Source organism: Oncorhynchus mykiss, chromosome 27, assembly GCF_057628025.1.
Source record: "Oncorhynchus mykiss isolate SJ-2025 chromosome 27, ASM5762802v1, whole genome shotgun sequence".
Taxonomy (NCBI): domain Eukaryota; kingdom Metazoa; phylum Chordata; class Actinopteri; order Salmoniformes; family Salmonidae; genus Oncorhynchus; species Oncorhynchus mykiss.
The window spans coordinates 5,291,747-5,310,174 of record NC_143048.1 but is presented as its reverse complement, the minus strand read 5'-3'; the positions used below and the strand labels follow the sequence as shown (position 1 = coordinate 5,310,174).

Here is an 18,428-nt window from a genome sequence, read left to right as displayed (position 1 = left end):
GTTACTGATGGTAGGCTTTGTTACTTTGGTCCCAGGTCTCTGCAGGTCATTCACTAGGTCCCCCCGTGTGGTTCTGGGATTTTTTGGTTCTTGTGATCATTTTGACCCCACGGGGTGAGATCTTGCGTGGAGCCCCAGATCGAGGGAGATTATCAGTGGTCTTGTATGTCTTCTATTTCCTAATAATTGCTCCCACAGTTGATTTCTTCAAACCAAGCTGCTTACCTATTGCAGATTCAGTCTTCCCAGCCTGGTGCAAGTCTACAATTTTGTTTCTGGTGTCCTTTGACAGCTCTTTGGTCTTGGCCATAGTGGAGTTTGGAGTGTGACTGTTTGAGGTTGTGGACAGGTGTCTTTTATACTGATAACAAGTTCAAACAGGTGCCATTAATACAGGTAACGAATGGAGGACAGAGGAGCCTCTTAAAGAAGAAGTTACAGGTCAGTGAGAGACAGAAATCTTGCTTGTTTGTAGGTGACCAAATACTTATTTTCCACCATAATTTGCAAATAAATTCATTAAAAATCCTACAATGTGATTTTCTGCATTTTTTTTTCTAATTTTGTTTCATAGTTGAAGTGTACCTATGATGGAAATTACAGGCCTCTCTCATCTTTTTAAGTGGGAGAACTTGCACAATTGGTGGCTGACTAAATACTTTTTTGCCCCACTGTATATACTGTATTCTACACGATCTACTACATCTCGCATACCATCGCTCATCCATATATTTATATGTACATATTCATATTCATCCCATGTGTGTATTCGTGTGTGTAAGGTAGTTATTGTGAATTTGTTAGATTTTACACTCACTCACATTAACATCCGCTAACCCTGTGTATGTGACCAATAAAATGTTATTATTTTGAAAAACAATATCTGTCAAATGATTTGCATACAGGGAAATCTGGTCACAGTGTAGACACGGTGGATGGGTAAGAGACATTTTAATACCATGTGTAGATGCAACGGTTTATATGTGGGCACAATCAGAATATGGACATAATCAGAACAAAGGACGCATGCTAGCCCCAGGTATAAACAGGACTAGAGAGATTATTCTCGTTTTGATGACAAGGAGACAAGACCAATATGTGTGCAGACAGACAGGTTCGCCGCTCTCAGACATCTGGACGAGTTCTGTAAAGAATTGCATTACTTGTTACAAGCCAGGAGAGAACATAGCTGTTGATGAGCAACTGTTCCCAACCAAAGCTTGTGCTGTTTTACCCAATGCATGTCCACAAACTAGACAAATGTGTACAGTGCCTTGCGAAAGTATTCGGCCCCCTTGAACTTTGCGACCTTTTGCCACATTTCAGGCTTCAAACATAAAGATATAAAACTGTATTTTTTTGTGAAGAATCAACAGCAAGTGGGACACAATCATGAAGTGGAATGACATTTATTGGATATTTCAAACTTTTGTAACAAATCAAAAACTGAAAAATTGGGCGTGCAAAATGATTCAGCCCCTTTACTTTCAGTGCAGCAAACTCTCTCCAGAAGTTCAGTGAGGATCTCTGAATGATCCAATGTTGACCTAAATGACTAATGATGATAAATACAATCCACCTGTGTGTAATCAAGTCTCCGTATAAATGCACCTGCACTGTGATAGTCTCAGAGGTCCGTTAAAAGCGCAGAGAGCATCATGAAGAACAAGGAACACACCAGGCAGGTCCGAGATACTGTTGTGAAGAAGTTTAAAGCCGGATTTGGATACAAAACGATTTCCCAAGCTTTAAACATCCCAAGGAGCACTGTGCAAGCGATAATATTGAAATGGAAGGAGTATCAGACCACTGCAAATCTACCAAGACCTGGCCGTCCCTCTAAACTTTCAGCTCATACAAGGAGAAGACTGATCAGAGATGCAGCCAAGAGGCCCATGATCACTCTGGATGAACTGCAGAGATCTACTGCTGAGGTGGGAGACTCTGTCCATAGGACAACAATCAGTCGTATATTGCACAAATCTGGCCTTTATGGAAGAGTGGCAAGAAAGCCATTTCTTAAAGATCCATAAAAAGTGTCGTTTAAAGTTTGCCACAAGCCACCTGGGAGACACACCAAATATGTGGAAGAAGGTGCTCTGGTCAGATGAAACCAAAATTGAACTTTTTGGCAACAATGCAAAACGTTATGTTTGGCGTAAAAGCAACACAGCTGAACACACCATCCCCACTGTCAAACATGGTGGTGGCAGCATCATGGTTTGGGCCTGCTTTTCTTCCGCAGGGACAGGGAAGATGGTTAAAATTGATGGGAAGATGGATGGAGCCAAATACAGGACCATTCTGGAAGAAAACCTGATGGAGTCTGCAAAAGACCTGAGACTGGGACGGAGATTTGTCTTCCATCAAGACAATGATCCAAAACATAAAGCAAAATCTACAATGGAATGGTTAAAAAATAAACATATCCAGGTGTTAGAATGGCCAAGTCAAAGTCCAGACCTGAATCCAATCGAGAATCTGCGGAAAGAACTGAAAACTGCTGTTCACAAATGCTCTCCATCCAACCTCACTGAGCTCGAGCTGTTTTGCAAGGAGGAATGGGAAAAAATGTCAGTCTCTCGATGTGCAAAACTGATAGAGACATACCCCAAGTGACTTACAGCTGTAATCGCAGCAAAAGGTGGCGCTACAAAGTATTAACTTAAGGGGGCTGAATAATTTTGCACGCCCAATTTTTCAGTTTTTGATTTGTTAAAAAAGTTTGAAATATCCAATAAATGTCGTTCCACTTCATGATTGTGTCCCACTTGTTGTTGATTCTTCACAAAAAAATACAGTTTTATATCTTTATGTTTGGAGCCTGAAATGTGGCAAAAGGTCGCAAAGTTCAAAGGGGCCGAATACTTTCGCAAGGCACTGTATTTAAGTTATGGTTATGCCGAAACCAAGTACTTGCTCAATGGCTGTCCATATCTGGGGAAAGATTAAACCAGGCCAGCGGGTGAGCGACGGTCTGAGACTGTGGTTTTGAGACTCGTGGAGCCTTACATGGGCAAAGACAGAAATGTGTCTATGGACAACTTCTTTACATCAATTTCCTTGGCAGCCAAGTTGATTGTAAAGAAGACCTGCTCGGAACAGTGAACAAACAGAGAGGGGAGCTGCATGGTCCTCAGCACCATGCATCCCACTGTTGCAATTGGCATTGACCAGAAGACGGTGACAGACTACAATCGCACAAAGGTAGACTATATGACCAAAATCCCAAATCATGGGCATTAATAGAGAGTTGATCCCCCTTTGCCACTATAACAGCCACCACTCTTCTGGGAAGGCTTTCCCCTAAATATTGGAACATTACTGCGGGGACTTGCTTCCATTCAGCCACAAGAGCATTAGTGAGGTCGGGCACTGATTTTGGACGATAAGGCCTGGCTTACATTCGGCTTGCCAATTCATCCTACAGGTGGGGTTGAGGTCAAGGCTCTGTGCAGGCCAGTCAAGTTCTTCCACACCGATCTCGACAAACCATTTCTGTATGTACCTCGCTTTGTGCACGGGGGAATTAACATGATGAAACAGGAAAGGACCTTCCCCAAACTGTTTCCACAATGTTGGAAGCACAGATTCGTCTAGAATATCATTGTACGCTGTAGCATTAAGATTGCCCTTCACTGGAACTAAGGGACCTAGCCTGAACCATGAAAAACCGCTCCCGACCATTGTTCCTCCTCCACCAAACTTTACAGTTGGCACTATGCATTGGGGCATCCGCCAAACCCAGATTCATCTGTCAAACTGCCAGATGGTGAAGTGTGATTCCATACTCCAGAGAACACTTTTCAACTGCTCCTGAGTCCAATAGCGGTAAGATTTACACCACTCCACCCGACACTTGGTATTGCTCATGGTGATCTTAGGCTTGTGTGCGGCTGCTCGGCCATGGAAACCCCTTTCAGGAAGCTCCCAACGAACAGTTCTTGTGCTGACGTTGCTTCCAGAGGCAGTTTGAAACTTGGTAGTGAGTGTTGCAACCGAGGACAGACGTTTTTTACACTCTTCATTCGTGTTCTGTGAGCTTGTGTGGCCTACCACTTTGCGGCTGTGCCGTTGTTGCTCCTAGACGTTTCCACGTCACAATAACAGCACTTATAGTTGACCGGGGCAGCCCAAACAGGGCATACATTTGACGAACTGGAAAGGTGGCATCCTATGACAGTACCACGTTTAAAGTCACTGAGCTCTTCAGTATGGCCATTCTACTGCCAATATTTGTCTATGGCGTTGTGCTCAATTTTATACAGCTGTCAGCAACAGATGTGGCTGAAATAGCCGAATCCACTATTTTGAAGGGGTGTCCACATACTATTGGGCAATACATTTGTAGTGTTTCCACTGAAACTAGAGATCCTTTTGACACAAAGATTCACATAAATTCTGCGTGGATTCAGTTCTCAGTATGTGGTGGGCTGACTTTTTTTAGGGGAGAAAATGACACCCTATTCCCTAATATAATGCCCTTTTTTGACCAGGGACCATACGACTCTGGTCATAAGTACTGTAGTACACTATGTTGGAAATAGGTTGCTTTCTGGGACGCAGACAGAGTTTGGCAGCACCTTGAAGAAAGCCCGTTGGAAGGTAGGACTGGAGTCGACGCTCATGTCCCCAACAGCGACATGTGACAGACAGTGCAAGAGGAGCAGAGAGAATCCTCCCACTGACTGCAGTCTCTGGCGACGCACAAACACTGTCTTCTCAGCCTCCTACCAACACACGACATCAGTTAGTAGCAAACAGATGTGGCACAGATGTTAACATCACAAACGTCAGAAGCTAAACTGCAAGATTCAGAGCTGTCATTCAATCCTAAAGGGAAATAGATTTTTATTGATGTTGATTATCGTGTACAACATGCACACTGTTCCCCAATGCATATTTGATTCCAAAATAGAAATGTAATCTCTCTCTCATGCACATACAGTGGAAATTGGGACATCACCTGATAAAAGAAGGAATTCCGGAAGGCGTTGTATTTGTAGTTATTGGATGGAAGACTAGTTGCTATCTGGAGTGACACTGCTGGAGTCTATGGGAGTAATGGTATTAACAATTTTGGTGCTAAGAACATTCACATTGACAAAGAAAAATACGTTCAAACAGACCGCAAAGACCACATGTGATTAATTAATCTCCTTTTGATAGGAAAGATGAGTTAAACAATGCTTTGAACTATGACCCTTCACTAACCTCTCTCAGTATGTGGGAGAGAAAGTGAGTGACTAACCAGTTCGAGAGTGTGTAGTGTTTGCAGTAGGAATAGTCCATGGTGGTAGACCAGGAACTCTCTGGGATTAAGACGACCTGGGTCAAGAAGGAGCAGCTCTCCTTCACACTCCCACTGTGCATCCAGATAGTCAATAAAAGAGCTCGCTCTGCCTGAAATTCAGAGAGAATCCATAAATCCAGTTGTCCATTTCTCCTTGCTGGGTTATCAATTCACACTTCACGTAGCACAAGTAGTCTAGGAACTCTCAAAAGGCTGTGTATTATCACAATTGAAAGCATACATTTTTAGGTCAAGTAAAGTTGTACTGAGTGTTGTGGGTGGGACATTTGGTATTAATTATGAAAGCACCAAAGCAGTCGTTGACAGGGGATTGTCTTTTTTACTTTTGTCTTTGGCTTGTTTTCACTTTGATTCAGATCTTTTTCTAGTTCCTTCACAACCACAGCTGGTTGAGATTTTCCCTGAACAAGTGGTCCGGTTTGGCCTTTTGGTTGCATTTTTGTTGTGTCAGTTTGTGACTAATTTCAATGTCAGACTGAAACAAATCATATTACTATGTATTTTCTACGGGTTTTCTCACCTTGTCTCACCTAGCTACCTTAAGATGAATGCACCAACTGTAAGTCGCTCTGGATAAGAGAGTCTGCTAAATGACTCAAATGGAAATGTTTTCAACGACCGCCAGACGGAGAGGAATAATGGACTCCCGGTGTTGTGAAACCTCGAAGGATAAGAAGCAGCTGTGGTGTTATGTTGCTATGTCAGACACCTTAGCTGCTTTTTCCCCGTGGTGGTCAGGTGATTTTATTATGATGGATGGTCAGTGTTAGGGAAGTATAGTATACCAAGATACCGATCACTTCACACTGGAAGAAGTTAAACTACACTAAAGCTACCCTTAACACAAGTATACTTTACTTAACTAAAGTTACTTTGAAAAAAGTAGTTCACTTAATCTAAACTACAGTACTTAGTGAAAAATGATCATATGTAAATCATCAGAATACAAATTCCAAGAACAGATCACTTTGGGGTCATATGGTAACAAACTGTAATGTGTAATTTAGCTTATTAATCACAAAACCAATGATTCAAGTGAGAATTAGCAGGCCTGATGGTGAAAAAGAAAGATAATGATTACATAGTTCCAGTAGTTAGCTACACCGCTACATGGCAAAAAAGTAATTAACTAACTTGAAATTAGTTCAAATACCACCAAGTTACTGCACAATGTAGTTAAATTACTAGTTGAAATAAACGTTATTTGTATAGTGCATACCATGACAGTTTGTTTCAAAGTGCTCCACACAAAAATTATACCTAATCTCACCTCAATTAATAAAGAATCTTGCCCATCCTGCCATCAGTCCCACGATGAAGCTTCCCAACTGTCTTCCTTCCTGTCGCGTTTCTGTGTTTAGACTTGAACTGTTTCTGAAATAGTCTTCTTACTGATTCCTTATTGAACGCCGGAGTTGGTCTCAAATATTAACTACTACCGTGTCAAATTACATTTGTGTTGAACAAGGACTGGCTGAAAAGTGTCCCTCACCAAGCCTTTTGTTCAAAGAGGTGGTACAGTATGTTCTTAGTCAGATCTTTCTCCATGCCAGTGTCATCCTTTACTTCCTCTTTGGGGGGTTTTTGTTATTGTTTTTGGTACAAACTATTTGGTGACTAAAGGTTTGCAACAAGAGAAGTACATATAAAAATACAAATTGTTTTGTTTGTTATTGTGTGTTGTTCGGTTATTATATATTGTGGTACGTGGCGGAGCAATCGTGTGTGTGAGGGTCCTCTTTAATCTCTACAATTCTTGGCCCAAACACATCACAGGACGTTTGTAATCTGCGTTTTACTCTACAGGCTATTGTGTAACCCACCGTCGAGCTCCCCCCTCAGAAATCCTGCATCTTGCGCTGGGCCCCTCAGCTTCCTTTCCACACGCTTTAGAAGCTGGAAGAGTGGGGAGAGCGCCAGCAGTTTATCCCACTCCCCCTCTGTATGGGAAACATCATCACAGACTTATACTATGCACACATACTGTACACATATAGCAGGTCACACAAACATTTACATGCCATTATGAAACACTCATAACTTATCTCAGGGCTACTTTTTTACAACAAGTCATCCTTGTGATCGTGTTTGAGAACCTCTGTAATTCGTCCAAACACTATACGTAGTCAATATGTTGCCCACAAGGTAGAGACATATTCAAAGCACTTGAGTAGAATTGAAACGAGATGAGATTACAATTTCTCTGCACACAGTTACAGTGAAAACAACATAATAGTCATGTTAAGTCTTTTTGTGTAATAAACAGCACCTTTCAATGTTGTTCTTTACCTGACAGTGTGGGGACACAGACATGTGACTGCTGAACAGATTCTTTCATAGGCTCGCCCTCTGTGAAGCAATGGGATATCGTTAGGACTCTTCATAAATATGATCAGCAGAGCCTATGATGAAGTAAAGGCAATTCATTTATTAAATCATGAATCAATTAAATCTTACCTTGTGAGTGCATGTCAGAGATGGCAGCTTTTCTGTGAGCTGTCTGTGAGTGAGGAGGACTGGGCTGGGGGACACTGAGGCCCTTCGAATCCTGGTCCTGAGGCTGTTCCTTCATTGGGTCTCTCAGAGACTGGGTGGAGATTCCTTCATAGATATCTCTCACTGTTAAACAACAGTAATCCTTTTTACTAGATAAGGCAGTCTTTATGAACAACGAGCAACCGCAGTAGAATGGTTCTATTGCATAGAACAGTGTGATCATTTAGAGTCTAAGTCTTTCTGTGACAACCCACAACACTAGTGTTGCCAGTACCATGCTCCAACCAACCGAGCCAACTGAACCACTAGGACCACTGTCTATTGCGCCTACCTTTAACCACAGGCACGGACTCTGTCCATGCACGAGAACATGTCTCCAAACCAAACGTCTGTTTTGTTGACAAACCTACAAACACACATTTGACAAAAAAAAGCTATGAAAACAACATCCTTATCAGAAAAAAAAAACAAGACTGAAAAATGCAACATAATGCTTGCTGAGGTACCAGAGATGCGCTGGCGGTAGGTGCTCGGGGAGAGACTTGGCTCTTTGTTCTCCTCCAGAAGCTGAATGAGTCGCTCCATGAGAGGCACAGCTTTCTGCTGGGTCAACGACACCACCTTCAGAGGGTTACTGGGGACCATCAGCCTGGCCAGCCCAAACTCCTTGTACCAGAAGGAACCTGATAACACAGACTGGATAGAAAGATACGCTCAATGGCAACACGAGTCGACTATATTAAAGAGATAGTTCATTCAATAACAAATATACAGTGAGCTCCAAAAATATTGGGAACCTGAACAATTGTTTGTGAAATTATACAATGACTATTAGGTCAAAGATAAAGTTCATCCATGTCAGGTGAACCTTATAGAAATTACAGCACTTTTTGTACATAGTCCCCCCATACACTTACAGTATACACTACTGGTCAAAAGTTTTAGAAAACCTACTCATTCAAGGGTTTCTCTTTATTTTTACTATTTTCAAAATTGTAGATTAATAGTGAAGACATCCAAACTATGAAATACCACATATGGAATCATGTAGTAACCAAAAAAGTTTTAAACAAATCAAAATATATTATGTATTTGGTCCAATATGCACAGCACGCAATGACGACATCAAGGTTGTGACTCTTCAAATTGTTCGGATGGATTTGCTGTTTGTTTTGGTTGTGTTTCAATTGCTTTTGTACCCAATAGAAATTAATGGTAAATAATGCATCATTTTGTCACTTTGGAGTCACTTTTATTGTAAATAAGAATATAATTTGTTTCTAAACACTTCTACATTAATGTGGATGATACCAAGACTAAGGATAATCCTGAATGAATCGTGAGTAACGATGAGTGAGAAAGTTAGAGGTACAAATATCATGCCCCCAAGACATGCTAACCTAACATTTTTTTGGGGGGGATGATATTTGTGCTTCTGTAACTTTCTCACTCATCATTATCCGTAATCACATTAGCATCCATATTAATGTAGATGTGTTTAGAAACATATTATATTCTTATTTACTATAAAAGTGACTACAAAATGACATTATACATTATTTACCATGAAAATAAAGCTGACAGTCTGCACTTTAACCTCATAGTCATTGTATCAAATCCAAAGTTCTGGAGTACAAAGCCAAAACAGCAAAACATTGGTCACCTTCCCAATTGGGCTCCTGAGTGGCACAGTGGCCTAAGGAACTGCATCTCAGTGCTTGAGGCATCACTACAGACACCCTGGTTTTAATCCAGGCTGTATCATAACTGACCGTGATTGTATTGCTTTCCGCCTGTGCTTACCTGCGCTGTATCTGCACGGAGTTGGCAGAGTTCTCGGACACAACGCAGCGCTATAAGAGCAGCATCTAGTTCTGCCTGCCTGGAGTTTAGCTGCTCCCATATTTCTCTCTGTCTCAGTTTCCCATCCTGGGAGACATACAAGAGAGACTCAAAACAACACATGTCCATATTTGTGAGTCATTGTGACACATTCATTTCTTGTACATTAACATGCCGATTACGATCCATCTCCCCTTAATAAATTATACAATTCATCTTCACCGTAAAATGATTATATTTTTCTAGTGAGCAAGCTTTTTAGTCTAGGACTAAGCTTAATCTATGTCCGGGAAACCGGCCCCTAGTGTTTACTTGATCTATATGTTTGCATAATCGGATTGAACTATGCTAGATCTGACCATGACATGGATTGATGGCGTCTGCTCTCTTCTCTGTGCTGTCCATCTTTCCTGGTCTTGCTGCAGTTTCTCCACGCACACGTTCACCCTGTCCAGCCCAGCCACCAGCTCTGTCTGCCAACAGCACTGCTGCTCCCACTCCTTATCATCACCTAAACACAGTGAGACACACACAGACACGTGCTGAGTTGTGGTAACACAGTATAAGCCACATTTATGATTCCCCACCGGAGACCGGGGCTCAATCCCAGCCACCACTTTTTCCACTGTTACTCTCCTCCTCTGAATTCCTTATTCTAAATGAAGTTCAAATCCATAAAATGTACACACACATCACAAGGTAGCCTAATATGCAATCAAAAGCATATTACAATATAGCTTTGAGCTATGGATAAGCCTATCCAAATCCACTCTCTAACGATTAACTGAAGTTACGCCAGACTTGCAATACCTTGAGTGAGGATGAGCAGAACGTGAGGAGGCAGGAGCAGAGACAGGTCTGAGAGCTGGGATGCTCTCCTCTGGGCTTCTGACTGGCCAGCCTCATGAAGCTCTGCTGCAGCCTCCCTCAGTTGCCTCTCATTGTCCACCCAGTTGGCCTACAGTGCACACACACACACACACACACACACACACACACACACACACACACACACACACACACACACACACACACACACACACACACACACACACACACACACACACACACACACACAAAGAATGGATAAAGATCTCCATTATACACTAATGCCACTAGGGAGATGAACATAAATCAAAAGGACATGTATGCGTTCAAACAATTCAGCATGAGACAAATCATTTCCTGTTTGTTGAGGACTGAGCAGCCCCATCCATCTGCCTGCCCAGCCTAGTTCAGCTTACCTGCTCAGAGTCCTCCTGAGTGGCCACAAGGACACAGTGCTGCAGAGCTGCATCCAGATCCCCTAGCAGCTCCTCCTCCTTCTGTTTCTCCTCTTTCCAGTACCTGTTCCTCAGACACCACTCCTTCTGCAGGGCCTCCACCTGGCATCCACAATAAGTCAAAAAGAGATATGTGTGATTTATCCTATGGAACTCAACCACTATGTGTTGATTATGTTAGTTGTTTGAACAAGGGACTGAAAAGCACTCAAACGCAACGTGTTGGAGCCACCTTGTGTGCTTTACCTGTCATTTTGGGAACATGTATACTCACAATGGCCAAGTTGAACGTGTTGAAAAGAAACGCAACCAGTGTAATTTATCTTTCTTACCAGCACACTGTCAGTATTATCTCCCAGAGCCAGGCAGTATGAAGCAGTAACAGGCACAACAGTCTGTCTGGACACATCCAGGCGAACCCCCACAACAGGAGCCAGCACCCCTGTTACAGGGTCCACTGTCAGGGCCCCAAAACGAATCGCAACTAGTCCTGTCGAATAACATACAGTAGCACAGAAATACTGATATGATATACTATAAATGTATGGCAAATATATTAAATGTACTTCTGTATCAGGCAATCAGTCAGTCCATCCATCCATCATCCAATCACCTTTGCCATCTGGGTCCTCCATGGTTCCAGCCAGGGGGACAGCGAGTCCTGACACAGGGTCCATTTGAGCCCCCAGGATGGGGACCGTTAGGCCAGAGCCCTGTGGATCAGGATACTCCATCCCAGGCAGTGCCGGCAGGGACAGATCAGCACCAGGGAGATGTATTTCTCCTAAGGAAGTAGGATACAGATGTCAGGTACTCATAACTCCTAACCCTTTTTACCCCGAAAGAAGTGGGAATAAGGGGCGGCCAGGAAGACAGCGGAACTTTTTGACGGACAAAACTAACTGATGGGCCTAAACTTGGCCTTCCATTCTCTCTATTTCTAAACATCTGGATTAGCAGTAAGGATTCAATCAGATCATCGTTAACCCGCTGTAACCGACAAACGCATAGCTTATTATTGCTCTTGTTAAGACTGTATTGGAGCTGTCAAATCCGTCAGAGGCTAACCTTGCGGTCGCTGTCACAAAACCATAACCATCCCGACTCCTTATATCCCACCAGCGTGAGAAGTTCAGAACAAGAAAGTGTAGGCTATACAGAAAATAATGACTCTTAATTTGAAAATCATTAAAACAAAATAATAAGGATTTATATCTTTATATATGGGATTTCTACTAATGCGATGGCAATGTCCACAACAGGTATAATGCTGGGTGCCTCTTATGGATTTGATCGTTTCAATGCATTTACACCTCTGACACACCTAAACAAAAGCAATGATAAGCTATCCAGTTGTTGGTTACCGTGGGTTAAGGCTGATCCTGGACAAAAAGTTAAGTACACAAGCAGGTGTGAAAACAACCTACCTTGGACGCCACCATCTTGGACAACGCCCCAGGCCCAGTCCAGCAGGGTCTCCAGCCGGCTCAGCAGCTGCAGGTGACAGTGTAGCCCTTTCCCCCAGGCCTGCTCCAACTCCTTGGCTGCAGCCTGGATCCGTCCCAGCTCAGACTCCTTCCTCTGGGCCTGCAGACCCAGCAAACGCATCTCCCCAGAGCCCCAGTCCTCTCTGAGCCCACGCAGAAGCTCCACCAGGCGGATACGGGCAACCAGAGTCTGGCTGTTCAGTAGAGTCTGGAATCCCCCGGCATGAGGCACCAGCTTCCCAGCCCGGATGCTACCGCCGCCCACCCGGACCACCATGCTGCTCAGGGGCTCGATGAAGGACTCGCCCAGGAGGAGGCCGCCTACTGGAAGCACCGCTCCTAGAGAGAGGGATATGACATTATGTGTAGGGCCAGGAGTTTGTCCTTACCATTTGACCTGACCCAGAGAAACTTAGTGTCCTAGTTACAGTTTTTCCTGGTTCAGGTCAAGTGGTCAGGGAAAACTCATGGTCCTAATTATGGTTAAGTCACCAGTTAATAGGCTATTGTCTTTTTTGCAGAGCTACTTTTAACTCTGCTTCAGCTAGATCTTAAAACCCAAAATAATTGGTATAACATTGTTTAGTGTTTCAAAACACCAGTATGGTGCCCGTATTGGGACTGCATCAAACGTCCATGGAAGTTGGGTAGTACCCACATAAAAATATACTAAAGCTTACTATAGAATACTATAATACTTACTATAGAATTCTATAGAATTATGAAGTAAACTGTAGTATACTGTAGAATCCTATACTCCACACTGTAGTATCCCTAGATAATGTAGTGCTTACTATAGACATTTGTAGTATACTTTAGAATACTATACTATACATGGTACTATCCCTTGGCCATGTGTAATACTTGCTTTAGAATGTTGTAGTATACTGTAGAATACTAGACACTGTAGTATCCCTCGATACTAAGGCTTACTTAGAATTGTGTAGTATACTGGAGAATACTATACTACACACTGTAGAATCCCCTCGATTGTTGAGGGGTGTTTACTATAGAATTTTGTTGTATACTGGAGAATACTATACTACACACTGTAGTATCCCTTGATCATGTAGGGCTTACTAGTGTTGTAGTACTCCAGACTGGTCTGGAATCAGGTCTCAAGACCATATATTGAGTGTCTTGGTCTTGTCTCGGTGTCGTAAACATTTGTACTCGGTCTTGACTCGGTCTTGACTCGGTCTCGGTCTCGGACAGTGAGGACTCTTCATTTCTCCCCGAGACCAGCGGAGTAATAAAATCTCATAATCATCAGCTTCCATTCAGTCAGCGCATAAAACCAGGCCAAATATATACACTCCTTTCTTGAAACATTAATACGGTATCTTAACAGCATTCATATCTATTATAGACAAGTTTGCGCAGTGGAGAACCTTTGGGCCTTCAGTGTGTGGCAGGTTCGTGATTCTGAAAGGACAGCAACAGGGAACGTCACTTGACATTCAGAACATCCGGGGCTCAGACCTGACTCGGAGTGGGGGTCTCTGCACGACCGAAATGAAGCACCCCGTACTCTTGGTCTCCCACGTTAGCAGTGAACATTTTGCAGAAACAACGATATGTCACATATCTCACTGCTTCCTTCCATGCACTGTGCTCTCCTAACACCAAATAATCACAACTTTTTAATATTAGTTCAATGGATTGTGGTCAGTAAACCCATGGAATATATTGTTAATAGTACAAATTACAAATCAAATGTATTTATAAAGCCCTTCTTACATCAGCTGATATATCAAAGTGCTGTACAGAAACCCAGCCTAAAACCCCAAACAGCAAGCAATGCAGGTGTAGAAGCACAGTGGCTTGGAAAAACTCCCTAGAACGGCCAAAACCTAGGAAGAAACCTAGAGAGGAACCAGGCTATGAGGGGTGGCCAGTCCTCTTCTGGCTGTGCCGAGTGCATAAATATGTTGTCATTTTCCTTACAGACAACTTGTTGGAAAAGGTATGTATTATTTTTGTTGCAATGTTTTCATAAACAATGTCCAATATTTGATTGAAAAAAATAACTAATGATGTTGGTCAAAACTAATGTGAGATTTTCATGCTTTGCGCACTTGCAACATATTTCAAAGGGTTATGCCACACTTTGGATTATGTTGCACCTGCGTAAACTCACATTAGCAGTAGGCTTGTATTATAACTGTAGTGGGGGGTACACAGAAAACTTTTGCAGATAATATGTAGAAACTCATGCACCAAACACTTGAAAATCATGATTTTATAATATTTGTGGTAATACATCAGATTCCAAGGTCAAGGACAATATTTCTACCTGTTTAATTAAACAAGAAAAAACGATATATTGCCTATTTGTCAGCTGAAAACGACTGTCCTGTTGAGGGTAGCATCAATACATATTGCTTATTTGTCAGCTGAAAACGACTATCCTGTTGGGGGTAGCATCAAACTATATTGCATATTTGTCCGATTTTCCAAGCGTGTTAGTATGTATTTCTACGTCAATTATCATGATGCATTCTATCTTGGGTCATTGGGCTCCTAAGCAGGTATGTAGACATCTTAATAAACTGAAAGAGCTCTCACAGCTGCAGCTGCTAACTGGAATGGTAACCGCGGCCTTCAGTGATGCCTTCAGTGATGGGAACACACACATGACCAGTATGTGGACACGTGCTCGTCGAACATCTCCTTCCAAAATCATGGGCACTATGCATTGGGGCAGGTAGCGTTCTCCTCGCATACGCCAAACCCAGATTCATCTGTCGGACTGCCCGATGGTGATTTGTGATTCCATACTCCAGAGAACACTTTTCAACTGCTCCAGAGTCCAATAGCGGCGAGATTTACACCACTCCATCCGACACTTGGTATTGCTCATGGTGATCTTAGGCTTGTGTAAAGCTGCTCGGCCATGGAACGAACAGTTCTTGTGCTGATGTTGCTTCCAGAGGTAGTTTGGAACTAGGTAGTGAGTGTTGCAACCGAGGACAGATGATTTTTATACTCTGCATTCGTGTTCTGTGAGCTTGTGAGACCTACCACTTCGCGGCTGCGCCGTTGTTGCTCCTAGGCGTTTCCATGTCACAATAACAGCACTTATAGTTGACCGGGGCAGCCCAAGCAGGGCAGAAATTTGACTTAACTGGTCTCTTCAGTATGGCCATTCTACTGCCCATGTTTGTCTATGGAGATTGCATGGCTGTGTGCTCGATTTTATCCAACGGGTGGGTCTAATCCTGAATGCTAATTGGCTAAAACTGCATTCCAGCCGGTGTCTATTCCACAAGCTAAATTTGATGTTAAAATGCCTATTTACTCTGTTCCATTTGACTGCTCAATCGACTGTCTTATCAACCCAGCCAGGCACTTTATAAACTTGATCTCCACTATAAAAAGCCTCTAGTCATTATCTCACATTTCTTTTAGACTAACATTTAGTTAACAGGGAGATTTGTATAAACCTTGCTGTCTGTTTCCAACATTTGCAACATTGTTTCCATATTCAAATTCAATCTCCAGATGTCCCATAGTAATGATGGGAGTCAGGATGAGACAGACACCTTTTCTCAGCCTGTCGAAATCATGAATCAGCATAATTTTTATGGATAATTATATACAAAGAACTATCAATAGAAAGCAGGTAAAATGAAACGAAGTGCAGGTAGTTTGCAGTCTTTCCAACTTCAGTTTGAAGTGATTGTGTTAGCTGTCTTGTTGGCTAGCTCCTCTGAAAAAGTGTCCTAATGAGAGCACATTTTCTACGCCTGGCGAAATCGCATATCATTAGTTTATTGTTATGGATGTACCCATATAAATGTCACTAGAAAACAGTTTAAACAAACACAAATGCAGCAACTTTGCTGTTATTCTGGCTGCACTGTTAGACGTGACTAAGTTAGCCGTAGTTGGCTAGCTAGCAAGCAAGGGATAAGAACGTTGCCAGCCAGTATGGCAATGGAACATTTAGAACGAACGAACGACTGGGTCACATCCATAGATACAGAACAAAAAGACTGAACGACTGGGTCGCGTCTCTGGCAACCGAACGACCAGCCGGCTTGGGTAGCAATAAATATGTGTGGAAGGATGAAATAGTATGAATAAATTAATCAACATAAATATGAATAAAAAATGAAAAGCTGAAATGTCTTGAGTAAAACTAACTATTCAACTCCTTTGTTATGGCAAGCCTAAATAAGTTCAGGAGTAAACATTTGCACACAGAGATGCATCACATAATAAGTTAAATGGACTCTATAACCAATAAGTGTTTAATATGATTTTTGAATGGACGACGTCATCGATACACTTATTGACAAAGCCAGTGACTGATGTGGTGTACTCCTCAATAGCAGAAGAATCCTGGAACATATTCCAGTCTGTGCTAGCAAAACAGTCCTGTAGCTTAGCATCTGCGTCATCTGATCACTTTTTTATTGACCGAGTCACTGGTGCTTCCTGCTTTACTTTTTCAGGAATCAGGAGGATAGAATTATGGTCAGATCTGCCAAATGGAGGGCGAGTAAAGGTGGTCTAGAGTTTTTTTTTTTACCTCTGGTTGCTCATTTAATATGTTGGTAGAAATTAGGTAAAACATATGAGGATGAGCGATTTCCTGTTTGCTTATGGCCTTATACAGCTCATTGAGTGCTGTCTTAGTGCCAGCATCGGTTTTTGGTGGTAAATAGATGGAGAATATAGAATATAGGTGAAAACTCTCTTGGTAAATAGTGTGGTCTACAGCTTATCATTAGATACTCTACCTCAGGCGTTGGTAGGATATACGTGAACGTAGTTCATCTATTTTATGTACGTTGGCGAATAGGACTAATGGTAAAGCCAAATTACCCACTCGCCATCGGATCCTTACAAGGCACCCCGACCTACGTCCCCGATATCTCTGTCTCTTTCTCCTGCGAATGATGGGGATGAGGGCCTTGTCTGGTGTCTGAGGTAAATCCTTTGCTTCTGACTCGTTAAAGAAAAAATCTTCTTCCAGTACGAGGTGAATAATCGCTGTCCTGATATCTAGAAGCTCTTTTCGGTCATAAGAGACGGTGGCAGAAATATTATGGACAAAATAAGTTACAAATAACGCGTATAAACATACACAATAACACAATTGGTTAGGAGACCGTAAAATGGCAGCCATCTCCTCTAGCGCCATTGTAATACTAGGGGTTTAAATACTTTCTGAAGGCACTGTATAGAGCATCAGGATCTAACAGTTTATACACACAGAACATGTCAGAAGTGGCATCTTTCTTTTTTTTTAGAGGTAATGTTCAGCATGTACTACTTCCTCTGGCTTGAGAGGAATATTATACGTTTCTCTTCTGTGGGCCTCCCCTCTCTCTGTTCTCTCTCTTCCTTGCTTTCCGAAGTTGGATCACCTATTATTACAGAATAGTATCCGTGCCGTAACAATATGGATTATTCTGAACAGAAAAACAACGACGCAATATGAACAACAGGCAAATAATATTTACCTGAATTTAGCTAGGTAAAATATGGGATCACTAATGCTCCATATTGATATTAGTAATTCATTCAATCTAAAGCCTGATTAACATTCAACTGTCTTAACCTATCACTAACCACAATACCTTGTGTTCTCTGTCACTTTAACAACAAAATTGACACACGTGCAGTCATGGGACAAACAGACGAGTTTGTCTTACATGGTTAACATGTAAACTATATTTTGTCTCCATTGTTTATTGAAAGCAAATAAATGTGCACAATGACCACTTACTGTTTCATACGTCATTACAGTTGTTAGTTACTAGTAGCTAGCTAGCGAATTTTTGCCATATTTGCATTTACATGAAATCAGTTAAAACACCATGAAACAAGATTCGTTATCAATAACAAGACGAAACATGCTGAAATGAGCCAGTTACGATCCCCCACACATGGCAATGTCTTGTCATTCTTGCTAGCAATCTGGCCATATAGAATCACAACAGTGTGACTTCTGCCCCATGGAAGCGCGAGAATCGTTTTCGAGATGTGTGAAAT

General features: G+C 42.2%; 1 protein-coding gene across 1 annotated transcript in view; it reads right to left on the bottom strand.

The window, feature by feature from the left end:
• Nucleotides 1-18,428, bottom strand: part of si:dkey-103g5.4 (uncharacterized) — a 52,320-nt gene that overhangs the window by 11,904 nt on the left and 21,988 nt on the right. Inside the window, exons 15-29 of the mRNA XM_036965312.2 lie at nt 12,363-12,761; nt 11,549-11,719; nt 11,268-11,425; nt 10,897-11,037; nt 10,463-10,610; nt 10,012-10,163; nt 9,614-9,739; nt 8,317-8,506; nt 8,142-8,216; nt 7,772-7,933; nt 7,604-7,663; nt 7,138-7,254; nt 5,252-5,403; nt 4,967-5,053; nt 4,584-4,730 (exon numbers count right to left, since the gene is read on the bottom strand). Of these exons, the coding sequence (XP_036821207.2) occupies nt 4,584-4,730; nt 4,967-5,053; nt 5,252-5,403; nt 7,138-7,254; nt 7,604-7,663; nt 7,772-7,933; nt 8,142-8,216; nt 8,317-8,506; nt 9,614-9,739; nt 10,012-10,163; nt 10,463-10,610; nt 10,897-11,037; nt 11,268-11,425; nt 11,549-11,719; nt 12,363-12,761 (2,285 nt within the window). The remainder of the gene's footprint in view (nt 1-4,583; nt 4,731-4,966; nt 5,054-5,251; nt 5,404-7,137; nt 7,255-7,603; nt 7,664-7,771; nt 7,934-8,141; nt 8,217-8,316; nt 8,507-9,613; nt 9,740-10,011; nt 10,164-10,462; nt 10,611-10,896; nt 11,038-11,267; nt 11,426-11,548; nt 11,720-12,362; nt 12,762-18,428) is intronic.